The sequence below is a fragment of the Anas platyrhynchos genome, chromosome 11 (genome assembly GCF_047663525.1).
Source record: "Anas platyrhynchos isolate ZD024472 breed Pekin duck chromosome 11, IASCAAS_PekinDuck_T2T, whole genome shotgun sequence".
Taxonomy (NCBI): domain Eukaryota; kingdom Metazoa; phylum Chordata; class Aves; order Anseriformes; family Anatidae; genus Anas; species Anas platyrhynchos.
Window position 1 is genome coordinate 11,980,402 of NC_092597.1, and position 22,427 is coordinate 12,002,828.

The 22,427-nt window shown below is 42.3% G+C and overlaps 1 protein-coding gene and 1 long non-coding RNA gene across 9 annotated transcripts in view; both read right to left on the reverse strand.

Moving 5' to 3' along the window:
- Positions 1-395: 395 nt before the first annotated feature.
- LOC106018814 (uncharacterized) lies at positions 396-4,290 on the reverse strand. 3 transcript variants are annotated; one of them, XR_001193197.5, is made up of 4 exons: positions 3,579-3,694; positions 2,622-3,294; positions 1,178-1,298; positions 396-995 (listed from the first exon to the last, which is right to left on the reverse strand). It is a non-coding gene; the product is annotated as an uncharacterized lncRNA (long non-coding RNA). The 3 variants fall into 3 exon arrangements; XR_001193196.5 differs by lacking the exons at positions 396-995; positions 1,178-1,298 and having other exon boundaries at positions 1,504-3,294; positions 3,682-4,290; XR_011812010.1 differs by lacking the exons at positions 396-995; positions 1,178-1,298 and having other exon boundaries at positions 1,504-3,294.
- A 9,115-nt stretch (positions 4,291-13,405) lies between these two features.
- The window catches only part of PEAK1 (pseudopodium enriched atypical kinase 1), a 118,303-nt gene continuing 109,281 nt past the window's right edge, over positions 13,406-22,427 (reverse strand). For all 6 annotated transcript variants that reach the window (XM_027466103.3, XM_027466105.3, XM_072043319.1 and 3 more), the window contains one exon: positions 13,406-20,829. In XM_027466103.3, coding sequence (XP_027321904.2) covers positions 19,669-20,829 — 1,161 coding nt within the window. In that variant the 3' untranslated portion in view covers positions 13,406-19,668. The remainder of the gene's footprint in view (positions 20,830-22,427) is intronic.

Here is a 22,427-nt window from a genome sequence, read left to right on the forward strand (position 1 = left end):
CAGTGACAGGCAGAAAGACCAATCAAATAAATAGGCTTCCTTCACACTTTGGCCTGCATAAGCACTGCCTGGGCACATCAACCAACAGGCACGGCCCTGTTTCCCCATAAGGGGATGGGTAAGCCTTCATCCTGGGTGTGTGGTGGCATGCCTTGGGTGACACGCAGCCCTTAGGTGCCTCCATAAGGTGCTGTGGGGCCTCACTCTCTAAGACACTGAGCACCATTGCTGGAATTCATTACAAAATCTGCAGCTGAAGTGGTTTTGCAGAAAATACCATTAAAATATTGCATCCTTTTAACTGCTGTTGCTCTATCTTATTGTTTGGAAAATTGACTAATCTTGGGGGGGGGGGGGGGGAGAGGGGAGGGGGAGGAGGGGGGGAGCAACAAAAAACCCTCCCTAAAAACAAGCTACAATTCCAAACCAGTTTGCTGGGCTGCTTTTGCAACACAGCCCTACCAAACTGTTCTGTTGGTGCCATCTGTAGCTGAGAAGAGCTGCTCCAAGATTTAGCATCTGAGTTTGTACACTCACCTTTTAACAAAGATCCTTGCAGTTTATTAATGGGTAACCCTATTGTACCGAGAAGAATGAGAATGTTGCATTTAAAAGAAAACTTCATGGGTGGAAAACTGTACCTGAATTTACTTTGCAGTGCTAGAGAATTTATGTAACCTCTCTTTGTGATTTTCTCTCAATTTTTGGAGGTTGTTGGTTTGCCTCATAAGTGTATTACAAGTCTTGAGTTGATATCTATGAGGCCTGGAGCTTCTGGAAGGAAGAGCTACTACTGTAACTGTTGGACTGCCTCCCATGGGTATTCTGCCTACCCTGCTATGAACAGTGAGGATGTTATCATCATGGTTGTCATTGGGTGGCTTGGAGCAGGCGCTCAGCGTAATCCTGCCAGGTGTTAAGTGCTGTGACATAGCTCTAGAGGGGTGTTTGAACATATCCATACATTCAGCTGCGGTTCCAGTAGAGCGAAAGATCTGGAAAAAAAAACACACACTTGGTACATTCCAAAAGGGCAGGGTAATTAGAGGGACAGTAACTTGTAAACATCGGTTACAAAAACAATGTTTACTTCTGCACTCTGTAAATGCCTCTTTTCCCTTCTAAGCTTAGTCCTCCTCAGCTGTTTAAAGCATGGTCAATGACACATTTTCCTTACCAGTTGCAGTTTGCTGAGTCACACTCCAAAATCAGCCCTCTGTGTAGTTCTAGCAAGCCAGCTGTGGCACAGTATCCAGAAGGAGCAACAAAACAAACTGGTATCGAATAGGTGAATTCAGCTAGGAAAAAAATAATAATAATAAAAAAGTTGAGCTTTGTGTAGTACTGTAGGCCAGTTTTTTCAGGGAAATAATTGATGTCATCCAATATTATGTGTATCTTAGCACTCACTTAACGATGACCTAATATTTCAAACAAAATACAACTTCTGTAATGAGATACCTCGTTTCTGCCAGGATGTTATTAAGATACCTGCTACCATGATCTAATGAGATTGACCTTCATTTCATAACAAATTGCTCTTCTCCAGAAACTATTTTTAATGGTCTTCATGATTTATGCAAAAGGACCTATAGCGATAGCCTTAATTTGGGGGAATAAATGATTCAAATAATTATAAATTTTATGAAAATGACAAGTTACTTTAAAGTGCTACTAAATTTTTACTGTGTTATGCACCAGTTGAGGACAAAATTGTGAAAATCTCATACGGCTTTGTTCTCTCTGCAAAGAGCAAAATAAATGAGTTTAGCTCATAACGGGTAGAAGAGAAAAACCACCTAATTGCTAACACTGACTGTTTTAGCAGCTCGCAGGCTTTCACCTTCAGGCTATTGTACTCCCTGGAGTGCCATTTGCTGCCATCTACTGGTTATTTCTCAACATCTCAAGGAGACGGTCAAATCTGTGCTCTAATGTATTTCGGTTCTCCCGATAGTCAGAGCTGCAGTGCATGTGACTTCTGATACCCGTTGTAATGAGAGCAACCGTGCTCTAAAGGGTGATGAAGGGGAAAAAGGGGAATCTGTATTCTGAATATTTGTGCTGATTGTCTTAAAATTATTGATTAGTTGAAGCAGGATGGTTAAAGCATTTCAGAGGGAAGATGCTTAGGAGATGGATACAGTTGGCGTTTTATTAATAATAGATAAGAATGCTTTGCTCTTCTGTAGTTATTTTAATCCCAAAAGCCTAAGTACCGTACTAGCATTATTTAATCCTCACCACATCCTTGGAAGGTTTCTTTTATTACATGGTAGCAATTTTATGGACTATGTCTTTTACCCACTGTGAGGCAGATTTTCAGGCTTCATTTTTCACAGGTATGGCTGCAACTATCATGCTTGTAAATACCCCTTCAAAAATGCCAATACCAAGACTGTTCTGAATAAACAGCACTACCCAAAACGTAATTGGAGGTGAAAAGACTAAGATACAAATTAAACTTGAAAGGAAAGGCTTCACAAAAGTAAAAAGAACAAAATATTTCCTCAAAGGCCGTATATGTTCCCATGTAAAGACAAAGAACTTTGAAGTCTGTACGTATGGCATCATTTGGTGACTTCTGCACCAGCAGGATCCCAAAGGAGGGGTTTATGTACCTTGCACATTGTGAGTCAGTCAATATTCCCCAGCAGACTTTCTCCTTACATTCTCATTGCCAGGCACAACCTCCTCACCAACACAGAGATACACCACCATTCCTCTTTCCAGACTTTGGCTTCTGTCATTGTTATTTGTGAAGATGAACCAGAGGATTTGCTCATGCTTGTGGCCTCTTTCTCATGTCTTAACAGTATGGGCATGCTTTCCTCTTAGCGTCTGACAAAGGCTCCACAGGCAGAGCTCCATATTCACTGTTCCAACCTTGACAGTCACAAGACAAGCATGTAGATTGTTATCTGGCACCCAGCTTTTCTTGGCTGTCCCTGCTTTCTTCCTGCCTGGCTGAGACAGCAGTTCAGTCTGCGCCTTTCAGTGTTGCTGCCCACTTCTGTTCCATTCAGTCATCTACTTTATTTTGCAGCCGTCCTCTGTAAAGCCACATTCACTTTGCTGCAGAACAAATACAGGGGACATCTGGTTAGTTTTGCAGATGGCCACTTTGCTGTAGGGTGCGGGTGCTGTAGGGTGCAGTTGTTAGTGTTTACATCCACAACACCAATGAATTGGGTGATCCATTTGTAAGCATCCTCCAGTGCCTTAACTGTGGATACATGAATTCTGAGCAGTCTTGTCACAGAAGCTGTTAAGCTACAAGAGGTTTTCATTTTCCTGCAAACAAAGAACAAGTAAAAAGCTATGGAGCTTAACTCTCCAGTGTGTTACACAGTCGTACCATTGATTCCAGTAAAGTTCTATTTCATCTTAAACCCAATGTAATCGACTGGTACATCGGGTTTTTAACTCAGAAATCCTCTATATCCCACACATCTCAGGCAATCACCGCAGCTGCTATGGATCTCTATCACATAGATATTTCCATACCACAAAATAAAATACATTTCTGTTGCTTCAGCCAGAAAGTACTTTTTCTGTAGAACAGCCTATGGACTTACAGAAAACATTGCACATCTATGTCTAGTTACAGCATACGAGGTTCTTCCTCTAGCAGTAATCACACATGCTGCAGGAATGAAATCCTCTTACTAAGTCTCCTACCTTTTTCTTTTCCTTTTTCTCTCTTCATGGAGCAGCTGTCTTAATTCATTAGAGAACAGTTTCTTATAATTTGTCACAGTGTAATGAGCTAGTTACAAAATCAATCAATATTCCAGGTGAGAAATAGTAGGGTAACAGCAGTTTATCTGATGACCTGTTCTGATAAAGCAGACAGGTGTATATATTTTAGCAGAACATGAGGGATGAGGTTAGAGATCACACATTTGCTGATGATACTGTATTGTATAAAATCTCCCTCCTACAGTGTCCAAATCCCTTTGCTTTCTGATGAAACAATGCAGTATGGCATACATGTCAAATTTTGGGGCTGTGAAGTCTGTGAGGCTATTTTTGGAAAGGTAGAGAACTTGCTGAATGTTAAAGTATAGCTTTGTACTGAGATTTTATTCAATAAAGGGTGAACACAATTGTAAATACAGAAGCCAGTAGCTCTGTAAGCCACTGAGGAAATCTGTATTTCGGCATTTGAAAACCCATATTTTCATCTTTTGTTGTTTTAATCCCTTTGGGAACCTCTCTGTAGTGAATAACATGGCGTATATTAATGTAGGCTTTTAAAATATATTTATATATAAGCAATAGGGAGAATGTGCTATACAACTGTTATTACTGATTTTTGGTTAAAAAGAAAAAAAAAAGTAACAATAAAACCCAGTGAAAAACAGAGGCAAAAAACTGGGTTAGGAAATTCCTAACAGGGCCCCTTTGAAATGTACTTAGAAGGAAAGTCCTGCCTGTGCTGGATGTGTCCAGTAAACCTTCCTTCTCTTTTATTTTTTTGGCATTTGGACTACTAATGCTGCCAATAACTTGAGTGGTACAAAGGGACAGGAATCCTGTTACTCTTTTCTCAAGGGTAACAAGTCTTTCCTTTTACCCACACCTACGGAAAGTGACAGGTCAGTGTGAGGAGAGACACATTTTACTTACCCTGTAGGAAAAGCAGTGCCAGGCTGGTCAGGTTGTTTCTCACTCTTTCCAATTCTGAACAACCAGAACATGGAGAGAAGGCAGTATTGATACAGCACATCTGAAGCTTTCTGTTCACAGCAATCACCTTGCTCACTGCCGAACCTTTGGTGCGAGGGAGCCCTTTTCTCATCACAGTTTGGACAGCTTTGCCAGGGATCTGCAGCCTTTTATTACAATCTCCTAATTGCTGAGGTTTTATAGTTAAGTAATTTAACTGTCTAGGGGTTCCTAGGCTCATTACCCTCCTGTTTTACCATCTGACACATTCACCACATATCTAAGAATATGTTACAGCTCTCCTTTCATGTCTTTCATCTGATTTCTGTTAATGGGACTCAGAGATGTTTTAAATTGGCACAGCTTTGTGACCTTCAATGGAACTATCTTAACCAATATTCAGAACACACCCCAAGAAAAAAAGATGCGCCTTTGTAAAACACAGGTCTTCACCCAAAATGCAGCTGCCTATTTGCATGTGAACTCCTGCAAAAGCAGAGTTCTGCCACGTACCTGATAGGATGATTCTCAGAGCCTGGAGTCCAGCGAGTTGCACACTGAACTTGAATATATTTCCTGACAGTAATTGCAATTGATTTTTCAAATCAACAGGGTAAAGTCATTCTGTCTTTGATGTAAAACACAGCCGCATTTTCCACAAGAAAGGCCTTTTCCAGAGATGTGAAGCATCCTAGAGCCTAGTTATTGCTGCTTGGGTAAGCTCTGTGGCAATTCTGTCTTTCAGAGGGTTATGTGCAGTTACTGCCTTTATTCTTTACGTGACCTATCTGAGCAGAAAGAAGTGTTTGGAATAAGGGCAGCTATTTTGAACTTACGATGTGTTGGAGATGAGGGGAAACAGAGTGAGGGATAGAATTAGGTCACAACTTCAAGATGCCAACATTTTCCTCTTGATTTGCTTATTGCTTTTGTAAGGCAGGCTCTCACATTTACCACAGTGGAAGGAATAATATTTTCTCTGCACTCATTGGATCAAAGTACAAAGCAAATCCAGTGAAGTCATCAAAAATTTAATTTTCTGCATTTCTAGGAGAAAGTCTGGCCAAGAAGACAAACCAATCTTCTCAGCTATGTAATTAAGCATTTACTGTCAGGAGATAATAAACAATCAATCGAGGTTGGTTAAAGCATTTCTCAAGAGCAGTTTAGAACCTCACTGAAATGACAAACACAGTGCAACACAAGCATTTCTGTGATGAAGTCAGACCCAGGGCAGGAACAGCAATGGGATTGTTAACGATTAGTAGGAGAAGAAGTAGGATCACAAAGGCCACTTTTAAGGCTGAAGAACTCAATTCAGTTCAGGCAATGTCCTGAGCCCACTGATTGCTCCCTTTAGAGAGCAAGTTTGCAATCTTCATTCCCTGTGCTCTTCAGAACTAGTAAGTGCATCCAAATAAGCCACTAGTAAAGTGTTATCACAAAATACCCTTCATTAAAACACTTTGGGAATTGTGGGAAAATAATATTATTGAAAAGCAATCTTAATAACTGTAAAACTATATTCAATTTGCTTGCAACCTTACAGTTTTGCCTTCAGAGGCTATGTGCAGCCACGTCTCCTGTTCTCTACCACAGCAATCATGTGCACATGTGGATGTTGGATGTGGGCAGGCATGGGTGAGCAAATAGTGCTTCGGAAATGCAGCCCACGTTGGGCAAAATAAGAAATTAGCAATGACCTTGTGGCTAATACTGATAGGATCTTTTCTATTATATTTTATCCCCTTTCAAAATTGCCATGGATTGTGAGCATTTATCTAACTGTAATGAGGATAAGGCCCACTTCCCAGATGCAGTTAAAACAAACTGTTCTTTCTACCTTTAGAGGGGATAACAAATTCACAACCACACCACTGTCTTCTCTTAAATTCTGAAGGCAATTAGAAGATGTAGGAAACCTTGCCATCAGATGTTTCTAATTTAATTCAATCCCATGTTATATTGAGCTCTACTTCAGTCTCAGCCTCAGGACCTAAATCGTTTGTATTAAAAATAACATAATAGCCACCCTTTTGTTTAATCAATGTTGACTGCTTTAGGCAGGCATTAGCAGATAATCTGACTACCAAATACACAGTGAGTTGGCATTTAGTTAATAACTGATGAGGAAAATTTGGAAAAGAATCAAGGGAGAAAAGGAAAGGAGAAAAAAAATAGAAAAAGAAAGCCTTACAAAGACTTACAACATTAGAGGAAATACTATGGAAAATTTATTTTTGCCAGTGACTGGTATTGGCACAGGCCTCAAAGATGCACAGCCAGTGGTCTCAGCCATGGGTGACAGGCTCAGCCCACAAGGGAGAGCACTGACAGGACTCCAAGCCGAATGAGGTCTATGGTAAAGCTAACATCATTTCCTCTTAGACTTATTTAAACTTACTAATGGGATTTATAGGTTAGACGCTTAGTGCTATAAGCTGGCATAACTCCACTGAGCTCTGACTGCATCGTCTCCACCCTTCTCTTTCTGTAAATGGAGGTGGACACCGTTTACCTGTGCACTAGCCCTTTTATGGGAAAATGACGCTTCTTGTCCAGTGTTTTTCTGGGGCTTGTGTGCTCCCAGATTTTTGCCTTGATGTGTGGAGCTGTTTCTTCATTCAGATGGTTCAGCTGGTAAGAGAACCAAAGCACGTGGTGTTGTTCTCGGGGTGTTCCATGCACTCGCTACATCTGTGATTCAGCTTCGTGAAGTTCCCCTCTGTGCCTGGGGAACGTCCTGTTTGGGGACATGGATGGGCAGTGGCAGACTGCCTTGGGACAGGAGGCAGGTTCTGTCAAGGAGGAGCTGATGCCTGGTACCTCAGAAAAGCCAGGCTTTCTGGCAGCCCTGGCACAGAGCAGGAGCCAGGGCTGGCAAGAAAAGCTCTGGTGTGTAACTTAATGCAAGCCATGCACTGAGCAGCGTGGAGCAGCTCTGCTATCACATCATACCAGCTTATGGGTAAGTCACCGGTCAGGCTCCCCGGCCAGTTCTCTGATCATCCTGGCCTGATTTATCTCACAAGGCCCCAGTTCTCTGGAGCCTGAGAGCTGCCAGCTCTGATAGCACTTAACAGAGGCTGACAGGGACTTACTTTGAGGGGACTGTGCTGCATCCCTCTTTTTTCTTAAAACACTGTCCTGGAAACACGTCTGAGGTAGGTAGCTTATTGCCCACTATCCTTTTCTCTGTAAATCCGCAATACTGTTGTAACAACAGCCCTTCTGGTCAGCCTGCAGCTCCAGAGGAGACGTGGACTGGTTATTTTCCACCCGCGTCCCCTGTGTCTGCTCCTGATGCCTGAGTGATCGTGCAGAATGGAGCCCAGGGCTGCTGCTCAGCAGATGGCACCTTTCCAGCGCATCAGTACTGGAATGATAGCCAGCGCAGTATGAGGCAACCCAAGCTGTTAGAGCCTGCCTTTCAACTAAAGCAGGAGAGCAAGCCGTGGCAGTTCGCTGTTCTGCAAGTTACCCAGTAGCAAAGCGATGGTTTACACAGTGTCCTGACGTGTTCTACTATGCCCTTACTCTCTGCCCAAGCTCCCAGGGCTCTCACTGAAGCTCCACTCAGCGGATTTCACACCGATTTGGTAATGAGAGGTGCCACACACCATCTCAGAAGGGACCACACTGCGCTATTCTTGGGAATAACATGAACTGTACGTGCTAATCACACAAGGGCTTTGAAGCTTGCAGTAGAGACGGCTTAAAGTCATCAGCATAATAATAGAGCAGATTTGGGACTTAAAGAGAAGAGGATGGTGAAGTGGCAGAGGGCACAAAGTTCTAGTCTCAGTCTGGATGACTGTTTGGGCTGAAATGGATGTCAAAGCAGCTTGATCTGCCACTTCAGTGCTATAGCTGAGAATTCCTTTCTTTTCAGAAGCTATGCAATCTTGTCACTTTCTTGTTCGTTTTGTGACAGATTTAAATTGATTGAGGCTCCCAAATCTTAGCGGACAGTTGTGAATCAATGGTGAATAGCGTGTGAGTAGAAATACTGTGGGAGATGGTTTAGCTGAATGGGCACTGAACCCTGGATCAAGATTTTTCCATCCTTTTCACATTCAGCGCAAAACTCACTTTGTATTCTTAGTGAGTGGGACAAAAGAAAACCTTTTTAATCATAGGTAGGGAACAAAACTTCCATAACAAGTACAAATTCTTCAGAGAAGACAGACAACTTTGTCCAAGAACTAGTTGTAGTACAACATTTCCAATTGCTGGTTTGCAGGAAGAAGTGATTAATCAAAAAGTGAAATCTTTTCAAGACTAGCATAAATTGCAGGAGATTGTAAAAGACTCCAGACGGATTTGAAAATTTTGAAAAAGCAGACGAAAACAGCAAAACAAATTTGAGTTGAATAAACATGGTCTAATCCCTATTACCAAAAAATAAACCATGTGTTCTGGTGTGAGCATCCACCAGGATTTTCAGAACACAAAGCTGTAGGCCTAGAAATGTCTGCCCAGGACAAGCAAATAGGGTGCTGATCTGCTAGAGATAAAAACGTTCTGACATTTCTACAGAATGCCCATATCTTTACTCCCGTTCCCTCAGTTTGGGCCATATCAGCTCAGAGACAGACCAAAAAGGTCTCTCAGCAGTGCAGGCAGGGAGCAGGACTGTATGCTGAGGTTTCTATGGACAGAGACATTCAGAGAAGTCTTCAAGATGATACACAGAGGGAAATGCTTCATGCCACGGGGAAATGACTTGAGTGCTTCATTTCTGCAAACACGTCAGGAATGATCAAACTGCGGGTTTTATGAAGCAGGGATGGCATTGTAACATTTATAACTAATGCAATAAACAAATCGTCATGCGGTACCCCACAGCATCATCTGATATCCTGGTGCTCCTGCTTGTCTGAAGCCTAGTCAAACCCCATGTCTTGTGATGGCAGCTTCAACAATAACGTCCATACAAACCCAAATACATGAGCTGGATTAATATTGCAGAGCATAAACCACCTTTTCGGTAATAAAATGGAGAAAGTTTAGGTGGAGACAGGCTCCCCTGGACAGCAGAAGCTGCATGACTGGCTCCCCAGTCATGGGGTGTCCCTTTTCTTTTGGTGGTTGAGGTAGTGGCTGTTAACACAGGCAGACTACTGGCCCATCTCCAACAGTAACTTGATATAAATTTAGTGCCTATGTAGGAACTAGGATAATTTTACCATCTTGATTTAATTTTCCATTTTCTTTAGAAGAACATTTATGTCCTTTTGCATTTTGGATAGGTGCAAAGTAAGTAGTTGCTTCTCACATATAAACTGCAGGGATTTCCTGTTATTTTTCAAAGTTAACCTGCTGTTCATTGCAGTTAATCTAGGCCACTAAGAGTCCCGTGAAATCAGGAAAAACCCAGGATCTGACATTAGACCTGTAACTGCCCCCTGCCCTTGGGACCTTTCTGTCTCTAAATGGCAGCATGCAGGGGAGCGGGGGCTCTCCTGACCCCAGGGTGCAAAGTCAGGTGCCTTAGAATAGACCAGAGCAGCACAGAATAGAATAGAATAGTTCAGTTGGACCTACAATGATCATCGAATCCAACTGCCTGCCCTCTTCATGGCTAACCAAAAGTGACAGCATATTAGTGAGGGCATTGTCCAAAGGCCTTGTGAACATCACAGCCATGGGCCATCAACCACTTTGCTAGGAAGCTTGTTCCAGTGTTTCACCACCCTCATGGTAAAGATTTTTTCCTGATATTTACTCTGAACTTCGCCTGGCACAGCTCTGAGCTGTTCCCATGAGTCCTTTTGTTGGTTCCCAGGGAGCAGAGACCGGCATTGCCCCCTCTTCTTCCCCTCCTCAGGAAGCTGCAAGAGAGCACCAAGGTTACCTCTTAGTTTCATTTCCTTTCCTCCAGACTAGACAAACCACGCGTCCTCAGCCTCTCCTCACAGGACATGCCTTCTAACCCTTTTGCCAGTGTTGTTGCCACCCCCTGGATGCCATCAAGCACCTTTGCATCCTCTTTACATTACGGAGCCTGGAACTGCACACAATATTCAGGGGAAGGCCTCACCAGCACTAAACACAGTGGGAGAATCCCCTCGTGTGACCGGCTGGCTACGCTGTGTTTAATGCACCCCCAAAAATTGGTTTGCCCTCTTGGTGGCCAGGGCTCACTGCTGGCTCATGCGGAGCCTGCTGTCAACCAGCACCCCCAGATCCCTCTCTGCAGGGCTGCTCTCCGGTCACTCACCTCCCTGTCCGTACCTGTGTCTGGCATTACTCTGTCCTGGGGCAGAACACAGCATTTACCTTTGCTGAATGTCACGCTGCTGCTGTCCGTCTAGACCCCTCTGCCTGGGGTGACAGCAGGGGCACGGCACATCCCAGTACCTGTAAAACAGCAGGCGGCAGCTTGAGGCAGCAGCTTCGTACGGGTCTGTTGAACACAGACTACAGTTAAGACTGGCTGGTACTGAAAAAAACAGAGTGGTAAATAACTTGGCAATAAGCTTCTCCATTCCCATTTCTCACCTTTTTGGAGTCTAAGATGTAGCAGAGGATTTTGTGGCTTCACCTTAAATGATTGTGTTACTTCCAGCATCTGCTTTTGTATGTCTTGACTCTGCCAGCTGCAGTGTGACAAAATAACACCTCAATGACAGCAAAACAAAGAGGTCTCATTGGGGTGTGTGTGGTGTAAGAACAGGATATGCTGACAGAAAATGTTCACTAGCCGTAGTTTTTTGTTCTCTGGTTTAATACTCATAAATCTGCTTTGCACTCCTCCAGCTGCTCTCCCAGGGCTCCCTCAGTGCCTTGTTTTCCAGACAATAGATGCTGCTACTCACTTGACTTCTGTTCTCATCTAAAAGAGATGAGCTGATAGCAAGAATCCTGCCTCCATCTTCCGAGTGGCTGGGCTAAGCACTAGGCTGTGGCATTGCCTGCTGAGATAGCAGCAGCACTACTAAGTGAAGTGCAGCAGATTTGAAGGCCAAACAGGTTGTTTTAATGCATGCCTTTCTCCACAGAGCTAGGAGTCTTAGCTCAGAATTAAACTGAGATGAGACTTTCCCTGCAGGATGGATTGCACAAAATGTTTAACTTGTGCCTTGTGAGCTGGCTGCTCCGATGTAATTCTGGTTGAGGCCACTGCTGGGTAAGGAGGACGGCGTGATTCATGTATGGCAGCACAGATGCTTACTAACTTGGCAAAACAGGCAGCCTGCATAGCATGAAGATTTTCTAGAAAATAAAGGTTTGCCATTTATAGGAACAAAGCTTCTTAGGGCCTGTTTACAATTAAGGTGAACTTCTGGGCAGGTGAAAAACCTGAAAATTCTTGCATCAGCCTGAACTAGGCATCTGCTGGCTTCACTTATATTCACGTCTGCCACAAGCTGCAATGAGCCAGACTGTGACCACTTAAGGACACCCACCAGAGAGTCTGCACTGATATAACAAAATTCATTTCAAACAGATTTTAGTAAAGCTAGTAAAACTATCGTGTCTTGTCAAGGTTGCAGTCTATTTTTCAGTATCTTTTCCCTCTGGCATGGTGATTGCCACTGACAAACGGCATAATCTGTTTAGCTGAGTCCTTGGCACTTTGTTGAAGTGAGGAGGGATTGCTCTGGCAGAGCCGAAATATTTATCAGGCTGTTAAATGTCTTGCATATTTACTGGTATCTCTGGAGTCAGTTAGCTTTGTATTTTTACAAAGGATGAGGACACCAGCTTTAGCTGGTTTTGAAAGGCTTTGAAACTGTGTCTGAGGAATAAACGTGAAAGAAAAGACGTGTAGTAGTTACACTAGACTAATTGTGATCCCACTGCAATTGATGACATTACCTGTGCAAAGCCATTGGAACCGTGGGAAGAATCGAGCCCTCAGGATGTTGGCTCTTTTAAAAGAGTAGTTACAAGCAGCACAATTGTCATGCAGAACCACAGCATTGCTCCAACGTATGCGGTGTCATCTGTTCTATGCTAATAAATTAGCATCTGCAGCTAGCATTGCTGCCTATCAACTCTGGGAACAAAATTGAGCTGTTTGATCTCGCTACCACTGAAGTGTGTCTGCACGATCACGGAAGATGCATATTATCCCATCTGTTTCTCACAGACCCTCCATCAGGCTGTATGCTTCAAGGTAACGGATCAGACAAAATGAATTCCACTGCAGATGACTGCCTTGGAGGCATCCGACTTTGTCACAGCATATAAAAATTTCCCTCAGAGCCATTTTATTCCTTCACATCAGGCCATTTAAGCCCCGTCCACACTGGGGAAATGGCTAACTTTGGCTCAGCTCCTTTAGTGATAACAGTTGCCCCAGCGCGGACACGTGGCTGTCTTCATTTTCATTAATGTGTCAAGTCACCTCTCTCTAAGAAGGCTTTACCAGACAGTTGTTCAGTCAGCAGCAGTTGCTGGTGGAGTTTATTTTTGGGCTGCCGCTGCTGCTTGTCAGCATGGAGCTGAACCAGAGCCAGCCATGGTGAGACTTCTGGGGAAACACCATCAGAGGTGGCAGGCAGCTCTGCGTCCTGAGCCCTGGGCAGCGGGGGTGCTTGGCCAGAGGTGCCAAGTGTCACTTGTCAACCAAAGCTCCTATCTGTTGCACTCACACACTAGCTGCTGCTGCAAACCAGCCCACTTTTCTTGGAGGAAAACCTTTTTTTCTGGACTTGCCACGTGTGTTTTCCTCAGAAGGACAGATTTTAGGCTAATTTCCTATGAAGAAAAACACAAACAAAAGTTTGAGTGTAATAAAACTAGTTTATTTACACAGTAACATGAATGCCACAGAGTACACAGCAAAGTACCACAGCAAACCAGAGTGTAACTGCCCCTGATCACAAAGGAAGGCTTGAAGTTTATATACTTACTTATATAAAAATGTGTAAATGTCAATATGAAGCACCAGATAAAGCAATGCAACCAGGAATTGCAAATACAAATTACCCACAAGAATGGAGTTGAAATTAAAGAAAAATAAATCCCTTATTCAAGGTCTTTTAAAGAAATCCCGTTTATAAAAGATCATCAATTTTGGAATCCCTAATTAAAAATAACTTCCCCCCCCTTCTATTAAAAACAAGAACATATTCTTAAATGCTCAGCATAATTAAGTTTTAAAAGAAAAAAACCCAAGGATTTCAACTGCAAAACCTGCTATTACCAACAAGCCAAATGATAAAGAAACAGAGGTTAGTCAATTTTGAAAGTGTTCTTTATGAAATGACTAGATTCAAACTGACACAGCCCTAAATATATATTATATATACAATATATAATATATATATTTGCAAATGGGAAGGGGCAAAGAATATTTTTAGGATACAAAATTTCATATACATACATACATATATGAATGTGCCCACACACACTCATATATTCATGTATATATGTGAACATATATTTCTTCCACATAAAAAAAAATTCCATCCTTTTCTAAATCCCTGAAATTTTCCCCTTGGGTGTATGCAAAAAGTAATTTTTGCAATCTGAAGTTCAGTCCAAATTCTTAAATTCTGTAGAATGGTAAAATGCTAATGTACAGGTAAGCTGAGTATTTCATTTCTGACTGGCAACTCTGCTTGATCTGAAAGCATTCTGTGGTTTCCAACTAAATGCTGAGTGGAGCACCAACGCAAGGAGGCTTATAGGAAATTATTTAAATTACATTCTACGTCTGTTCAAAACCACCATCCTTCTAATACTGCATCCAGGTGAATAGTAAAATCTATACAAATATCTATCAGAAATTCACTGCAACTCAGCAGCAGCAAAGACTCGTTCCTCCTTTTGGAGTTGAGGCTCCCCTAAAGAAACGTCTCCTTAGTATTTCTTCTGAAAAGTATTTTTTGTGTGTTAGGAATCCAGATGATTGTTTACAGAGTATTTCCACAGGCCTGTTATTAAAGAGGTATTTAAAATTCTATTCTGCGCTTCTTTGATGTTATCTTACTGCATAACTAAATCATCATCACATCTCTCTACACATGGACTGAAGGGCTCTGATCGTGCTCGAAGTTTTATAGGTGTTTTAGCAGAACCAACACTACCTTTGCAAAATCAGAGCTAAATAGATGGCCCAGTCACGCACCAAGTAACAGTTTAACAGTCATAGGCTGTTTCTACAGAGAAACAGACATTTTAATTCTTGTTTGGGGTAAAGGGGAAATGAAAGTGCATTAAAAGGTCTGATTCAGTTTCCATTGTATCCCTCACTAAAGTTGCAACTGATTTAAATAATAACAGGATTATTTAATTTATATTTACATATGAATTTGTTATTACAAACAAAAAATATATTAATTTAGGTGGGGCTTCTCAGCACAAGAATTGAGAAACATACATTTCATTCAGCAGCAAATACTATTTTTACATACTAAAGTTAGGGCCCTACAGTGGGAAGCTGCTGAATGAATTCTCCAAGCAGCTGATTGCTAGCACACATCTGATTTATTTAAATAATACATTTTTCTCTCTAGTACGTTGGAATTCCCCTGTGTTAAAATGCCAAGATGATCCATTCATACCTTGTGGGTGCTGCTGGGATGTGTGGAGCATACAAGATTTAAGGTGGGGTATTTTTGTAAATGATATGTGCATTCTTGTCTGCAGGCCAGCAGCACAGTATCCTAGTTTGAGTTGTTGATTTAATCAGGTCTGAATATTGAAAAGAGACCAGGCCTCTTTACTGGACAGTCTTGAGGCTCCAGAACAAAATTCTGGATTCCCTCATTCCTGAAACTTTCTAGCTAAGGTTTTACTAATTGATTCTCTTTATCTCAGCTGGTTCTGCTTCTGCGTACTGACTGGAGCAGATCTGAGGCCTGAAAGCTAATTAGTGAATAAGTAATTCCAATTTAAGAAATACAGAACAAACCCATTTTCCATAACACCTCAGGAATATTTTTTTCAGAACTCCTCTTTTACTAGAGATTTGCATTTCACACCACAGTGCGGTGTGCAGCACATCCACTACTTACATCAGGAGCAGCACACCTTACCTCCTTCTGATTCCTCCTCTCCTAGAAGCCGAGCGCGTGCAGTAGATTGTCAAAGCATTAGACTTGTTTTGATGCAGGAGTCAGTCTGGACCAATTAACTTGGTATATTATTCTCCCTGTGCAGATTACGTTCCAAACTTGAAAGCCCACAATTTCGGTGGTTATTCAGGTTTCTGCTGTACTACAAGCAATTTAAAGGAACCTGTTCAAATAACTGAAACTCCAGAAAAAGATTTTATTGAAAAGGTCAGCTCAGTATTGTATGAAGTACAGCTTTTAATTTTTTCAAGTCTTTTGCATCTTAACATAGGCAGTATTATTTATAGGGCTATTATGGGAAGAATAAGATTTCTACCAACTGACCAGCTTCATTTTAATTTTTTTTGACAAGGCACTAAATGTTGTGAATCCAATCACTGTGCTCTCTCTGTAACATTAGAGAGGTTTTTAATGGCTCTAATAGGATCAGAAACCACTCAACATAGTTCAAGCAAGCATTTGATTTTCCAGAAATTAGTTTCCACTGGAAAAAACTTTAGAGTTCATGTTAAAAATATGTGAACGACAGCTTTTATTAATAGAAAAATATATATTTACAGTCAATACTGTTATCTGAGATTTGCAGCTCTTCCTATTTCTTGAGATCAACTGAAAGTGCGACACTGCTAAAAAAAATTCAAGATCTGTGCACATAGTCATGGAAGTTAAAGCATGCACAGCCAGGGGTTTTGTTCCTGTCCTACACAGGATCCCAACTACAGAGCGGGTTTTTTTCCTTTTGCTTAGCAATTATGCTGTAGCATTCTTAGGATTTGTTTACAATCAGTTTAATGCATACATTCTCAGATATTTATGTGGCATAATCTGTTGCTAGGATGGAGGACTACCACAAACAGTTACAATCATCAGTTATGGGCACATCTGCAAAGTCAGCCGCTAGCTCCCCTGAGGAATACCTCAGGCCAGATTGTGTTTGACTTCTTTGATCATTCTTTCTTTTTTAAAGAAAACACACACAACATTACAAATTACTAAAGTTTACCCAGTGCTGCACAAGAAAGAGATTGGTAGTGAACATCTATCCATGCTTGATTATACTGCAGAGTTAAAATGAGTATTGGTTCATCACAAAAAACACTAACTGAAATTAGATAGCTAGAGATACGAAGGCTTTGGACCAGCTGCATTAAATACGTATGGTTGTAAAACATTCAAAATTCAACTTTGCATGTGCGTGTTGACATGAAAGTGAGACTGAGAACACATGTCCGTAAACACGGAAACCTACCAGCCTCAGGGAACGAGCCCACTACAACGGCAAGTGGTCCAAGAACTGCTCATACAGCCTATATGAGCTAGGTGAGAAGTTGTGTGCACACAGGCACTACGAAACGAACACAAAACCAGACTACAGAGAACAAGAAGCCCTACTCTTAGCTCAACACATTGTGACTAGTAGCTAGCAGATAGTACGCGTGTGACTTGTCATGCTCAGTGTACTTAAGCTGTGAGGGTATTGCCCTCCTGTCTCCAGAGAAAGCAAAGCTGCACTGAACACATGCGTGATTCTTTTAAAGGTTCTACAAGCTGCTCAGCAGTAGTATAGAAACTTTCTTTCCTGATGTAGTGAAGTACCTCAACTACACACATTGCACTTGGGCTTTTAAAGCACTGTCCTCTTCCTCCCTTCCCTCCCCCCCCAGTCAATGCTGCCATCCTGACCTTCTTGCCAAAAAGAGAAAGAAAAAAATATATATCACATGAAAATATATTATCCTTATCCTTGCCTGATCCTTCACTGATACAGGTGAATCAAACACAAGAATAATCATCAGAAGTTTCAAAAAGTCTTTAGAAAGGTCACAGAGACTGTCTACATACTATGGCACAATCGATGTAGGCTTCTACACGCTATTCCGCTTAGCTCTGATAGATGCCAGAGAAGATTAATACGGAAATTTCAACCCCTCCGAGTGAATGGTGTGGATCCAGAGCTAGTTTCGCTGACCTTAAGCCTGCAGGACTGTTTGTTCAGTTTCCATGCATCTGGTCCAAACATGCATATGCTGTATAAAGTGGCTATTTGTTTCAAGGCTGAAGTGAATTGATTCCTCACAGTTTTAACAATTAAAATGAAATATCAATCCATAAAAAGAACACATGGATATCTGTGCATTTATGTGCCGGGAAAGTAAAAGGAAGGGGCTGCAGATCTAGCATCAGGTAAAGGCTGGTGTGTAAAGTGAACACTGTAATGTACAGCTTTAAAAAATACATACAAGAATTGCACATAGATCCATAGAAGAGAAGCACAGGCTCATAACTAGGGCTGTCTGCTTTCCATCCCCTGGGTCAGAATATTCAGTATCGCTTTTTCTTCTGCATCCAAATGAATTCTTCAGAGTGATTCAGGAAACAATTCAGAGCCTAGCAATACTGAGCAAAAATAATGTCTGTACAACTGCAGCGGTTCTGTAGGAAACATCCATTAGGCCAGGGAAGAAAGTCAGCAGCTGCCTCTAAAAGTGAAAAGCTCCTTCAGGTTGATTTTTTTTTTTTTAATTTTGTCTCTTTAATACTCAATTATTCCTGCTCTAGTCCAAAACCTGTCTGCAATGCTCTTTGAGCTATTTTGACAACATGCCATTTTTAGGGTGTTGTCTGTAGCAACATGAGAAAACACTAGTTACAGCAGACAGGAGACAGGCAGCCAAACACCACTGTGGGAAAAATGGATCACGATACTGTTATAGTTGTGGCTGCCAAACTTAACAGCTCCCTCAATAATTAAACAACAGTGTTTTTGCCCCCTTGTTTTTACCCTTCAGAGAACTGTGTCTGCAGTAAAAGTGTTTCCATGTGGCCTGTGAGCTACACACAGACAAGCTCTAAGCATTTCTAACTCCTGCCAACATACCAGCAGAGCCAATTTCAGTCCCATTTTGCAATATGGCACAAGTGACAAGAGCAAAACAAAATAAAACAGAAAAGGTGGTTGTTATTTTCAACCCCAGTTCACAGCAGTGATTGTCAGAGAAGGTTATGTACATCTTATCCATTTCAAGTCAGGCGTTAGTGCCGTTTGCGATGGAAGGGGAATTTCAATTGCCCACTGTGTGTTGCATTTTTCTGGTATAAACAGAATTATAGCTACAGTACATCAACTGTCCAGACTGGCAAGTGTCACGTAGGGGAAATGGGAAAGACCAAGCGTGCATATTCTGCTTCTTAATGCAGAGGTCTTAAGCTAAGGATAATGGTCCAATTAAGGCAGCATGGTTGAAATCAAGGATCTGTGATTAGAAAGGATATGGGTAGGCAGCAAGTCAGGGACAGAGGAGGGAAGAGGACAGAACACAGATGCTTACTGTCCGCCAACATTGCTGCAATCAGCAGGATAACCATATCTGCAAGGAAAAAAGAAGGCATAAAACGTAACAGAAAGATCAGAAACCATTTGGTTGAGACCAAAGGGAAGAGGAGTCCAGCCCCACGGTAAGGGGTCTAAGGTGAGAGAAAATTTTGCCTGGGATGGGGATTGAAGGCAGTGGAGTGTTTTGTGGCACGGGGCAACGTGGGTCATTTATCTCCCATGTACAACTCCCATCTCTGCTAATGGTCACTGCTACTCACTACCAATGCTACATACAGAAATGACAGAAACTACCCAGAAGAGGAGGGCGATTTGTTTACTGCAGTGATAGAAATAGTGGTATCAAAGTTTGCTCTCCTTTTCATCCAGATATTAATCTAGTTACAAAGTGTCTGATACAAATGCAGTCGAGTGTATAAAATTAATCCCTAAGAGGCCTGGCAAAAAAGTAAAGTTTCTGCCACATTGGGTACGGGATGCAATTTCTCCAATCAGAACTTATTTGCTCAGAGTTGCTGGCTTTGATATCTAGGCCTTTGTTGAAACACTTGTTCAAAGTGTGAGCCCTAGCGCAGGTTAGAGTGTGGGCTGGGGTGGAGGTGCTTCACGAAAAGCAACAGGTTCTACAAACTAGTGCTGCTGCATGATTCTCACAATGCGATGAAGTGAGTCTATAGTGGCAAAAGCCAGATATTGACAACAAAGCCAGTCTTCCAGAATAACTCCACAGTCCCTGTCAAAGGACTTCTCTGCAAACTTGATCATCAGCAGCGTCCTTTTGATGTCCAGCCAGTTCTGAAGGACAGCATCTCTCCGAGCTGGGTTGGAAGATGTTCTCAGAGCATGAAATAAGTCCTCACGTGGACCCCAAAGCAAACACTGAAGGATTCCCTTGGCTTCTGATATCAGGATCCTCTCTGAAGGGTTGGGATTTAGCAGGCAGCTGGCAAGTTGTTGAAGCCCTTGAGAGTAGAGAGAACGGCAAGGGATCTTGGGGAGATCAGCACGAGTGTATTCCTTCTCCTTCAGCTCTGGATTCTCATCAAAGGGATTGGGTAAGTGCAGCATTTCGTAGATAAGGATGCCAGTCTGGAATTCATCACACTTTTTGTACTGTGTGGCAGTGATGATTTCTGGAGCCAGGCGGGACTGATCCCTTAGGACCTCAGGATCCACCATATGACTCTTCTGCTTGGCCTGCGAGAAGTTGCTCACTATTAACCTGGCGGGGCAAGCCGTGTTGGGACCGGGCTCCATGGACTCAGAGCCCAGGGGGCTGCCTCCTGGCCTGGAATGAACCAGCAGCAGGTTCTCTAGCCGCAGATCACAGTGTGTGATATGATAAGGCTTCAGGTGTTCCAGCCCCAAACACAGCTGTAAAAGGAGGAGACAGACCTGCCTCTCATACAAATCTGGGCTTTTTGCATGGCGGGGTGCAGACTCTCGCACGAAGTCAGCCACAGTTAAGTACGGAACCTCCCGCGTGATGACTACGACACGGCTGCGAGGCTTGCTGATGGTCCCCTGATTACTTGAGCTGTCCTTCTGTGAAGCCTCTGTATTGGAAGAAGCATCTCTGTTCTTTTGCTCAGGTTCTTTCTCTTCTTCTTCTTGATCTTCTTCTTCTTCAACCTCTGGTGCATCAGGATCCTCCCATGGAAGGAGGCGAACTGGGACTTCAGCAAGGAAATGGCCACAGTCCTGCTGGATGTTAAAGTTGATAGCCAGACTCTGCCGGATAGACAGGCTGTGATAATACTGCTGGGACTCCTTAGCTTTGCTCTTACAAATCTGGGGAAAGAAAATAAACAGAACAGACATAACTCTTAATATGCAAGTTCTATATCCTGTTTTATTCCATGTACCCATAGTCCAAATACAAGGACCGAAACATTTTTTACTGAACTGACCTTGGCATGTGAACAGTTTTGCACTGGATTGGAACTGCAACTGCAGATCAATACTTGCAAGCAGCTCTCCTGTGCATCTATTGGTCTACAGAAAATACTGCTCAGGCAGGTTCTGCTTTCAGTCAGAGGAGCAGTGACACAAGGTAACTTCACAAGGAAGCTTACTGCACAGTTACTTGTTTATCTGTATCATTTTATTTCCTGAACTTCTCTCAGATTTGTGTGAAGCTTGAAGAAAATAAGAATTATCAAGAGCAATAGGATATATAAAGAAATAAGCGTAGAATATCGGAGGATATGATCAGATGATTGCACACGAGTGAACCAGCATGGCATAACCAGTTACCAGCTGTCAGCTGAGCTAAATGACTGGATGCATGCTCCTTGCCCACTGTAATTGGAAACTGAAATCTATTAGCTGAAGCAGTGTGGACCTAACACACATCATATCTTCAGTGAGGTACAGACAGGGGAATGTGCTGTGGCTCAGGTGATGAATGGAAACTCGTTAGAACATGGTACCTTAATTGCTTTCAATCATTTGTCAACATCCTAAGTATGGGATATTTTGTCCTATCTACCTATATTTCATTGCTGTCCAGAAATACCTTGCTATGTACATTATCACCATAATTACTATCCTCATTAATTGCCTGCACTGTCATAACAACTGGCAGCTCTGACCGCCTTATGACAGCCATGGGACAATCTCTACTAGGGCTTCTGTTCTACGGCATTTACCAATTAAATTTGCAGCCCTACAAAGACTGAGCTGTGTTGACCGTTGCGCATTAACCTTACTTCTGCTGACTTCACTGAGATTGTTCAGAGCCTGTAAGGTTAAGTGCATGTTTTAATCTTTACAAGGTTAGAGCCTAACTATTCAGTTGGTGTAAAGCACCAACAGGTTTTTACTGCAAAGCTCAAAGGAAGAGAAGATAGGAAGGTATCTCATTCCAGATGAAGTTACAGCCTCCCTTAGCTCCTTTCTGAAAACAAAGGAAAGGCTGATCTCTAAGAATGAGGTTAGAAAAGTCAGCACTAGTTCTGCACAGTCACAGCAATTAAGGAGCCCAAATCTCAGACTAGCCCTAGATGGAAGCAAAAGGTGGCTTTTCTCCTGGTTTTTCCTTTTTTGCCTTCTCAGGAACTCATGTAGGGCTAGTTGTGAACTCATCTTCCACTAAACAAACACACAAACTGTACATTTAGTCTTCTATGCTTGTTGAGAAGTGCGTTGTCAGACAGTCATATGAAGTAGATACATGAGGTGACGATGCACATTTCTATATGAAATGACAATGACAGTCCCCCCCATCTCTCAAGGGTTACAAGTTTAAACTAAAAGTAAAAATACAGCATGAATCCTTGAATTATGTATGTCAGCTGATCGTCTTGGAGACTGAAGTCCCTGGGTTTATCAAATACTTAATACTGCACAAAAGACAGAGGTAGAAAAGTGTTGTATAGACTACCCTT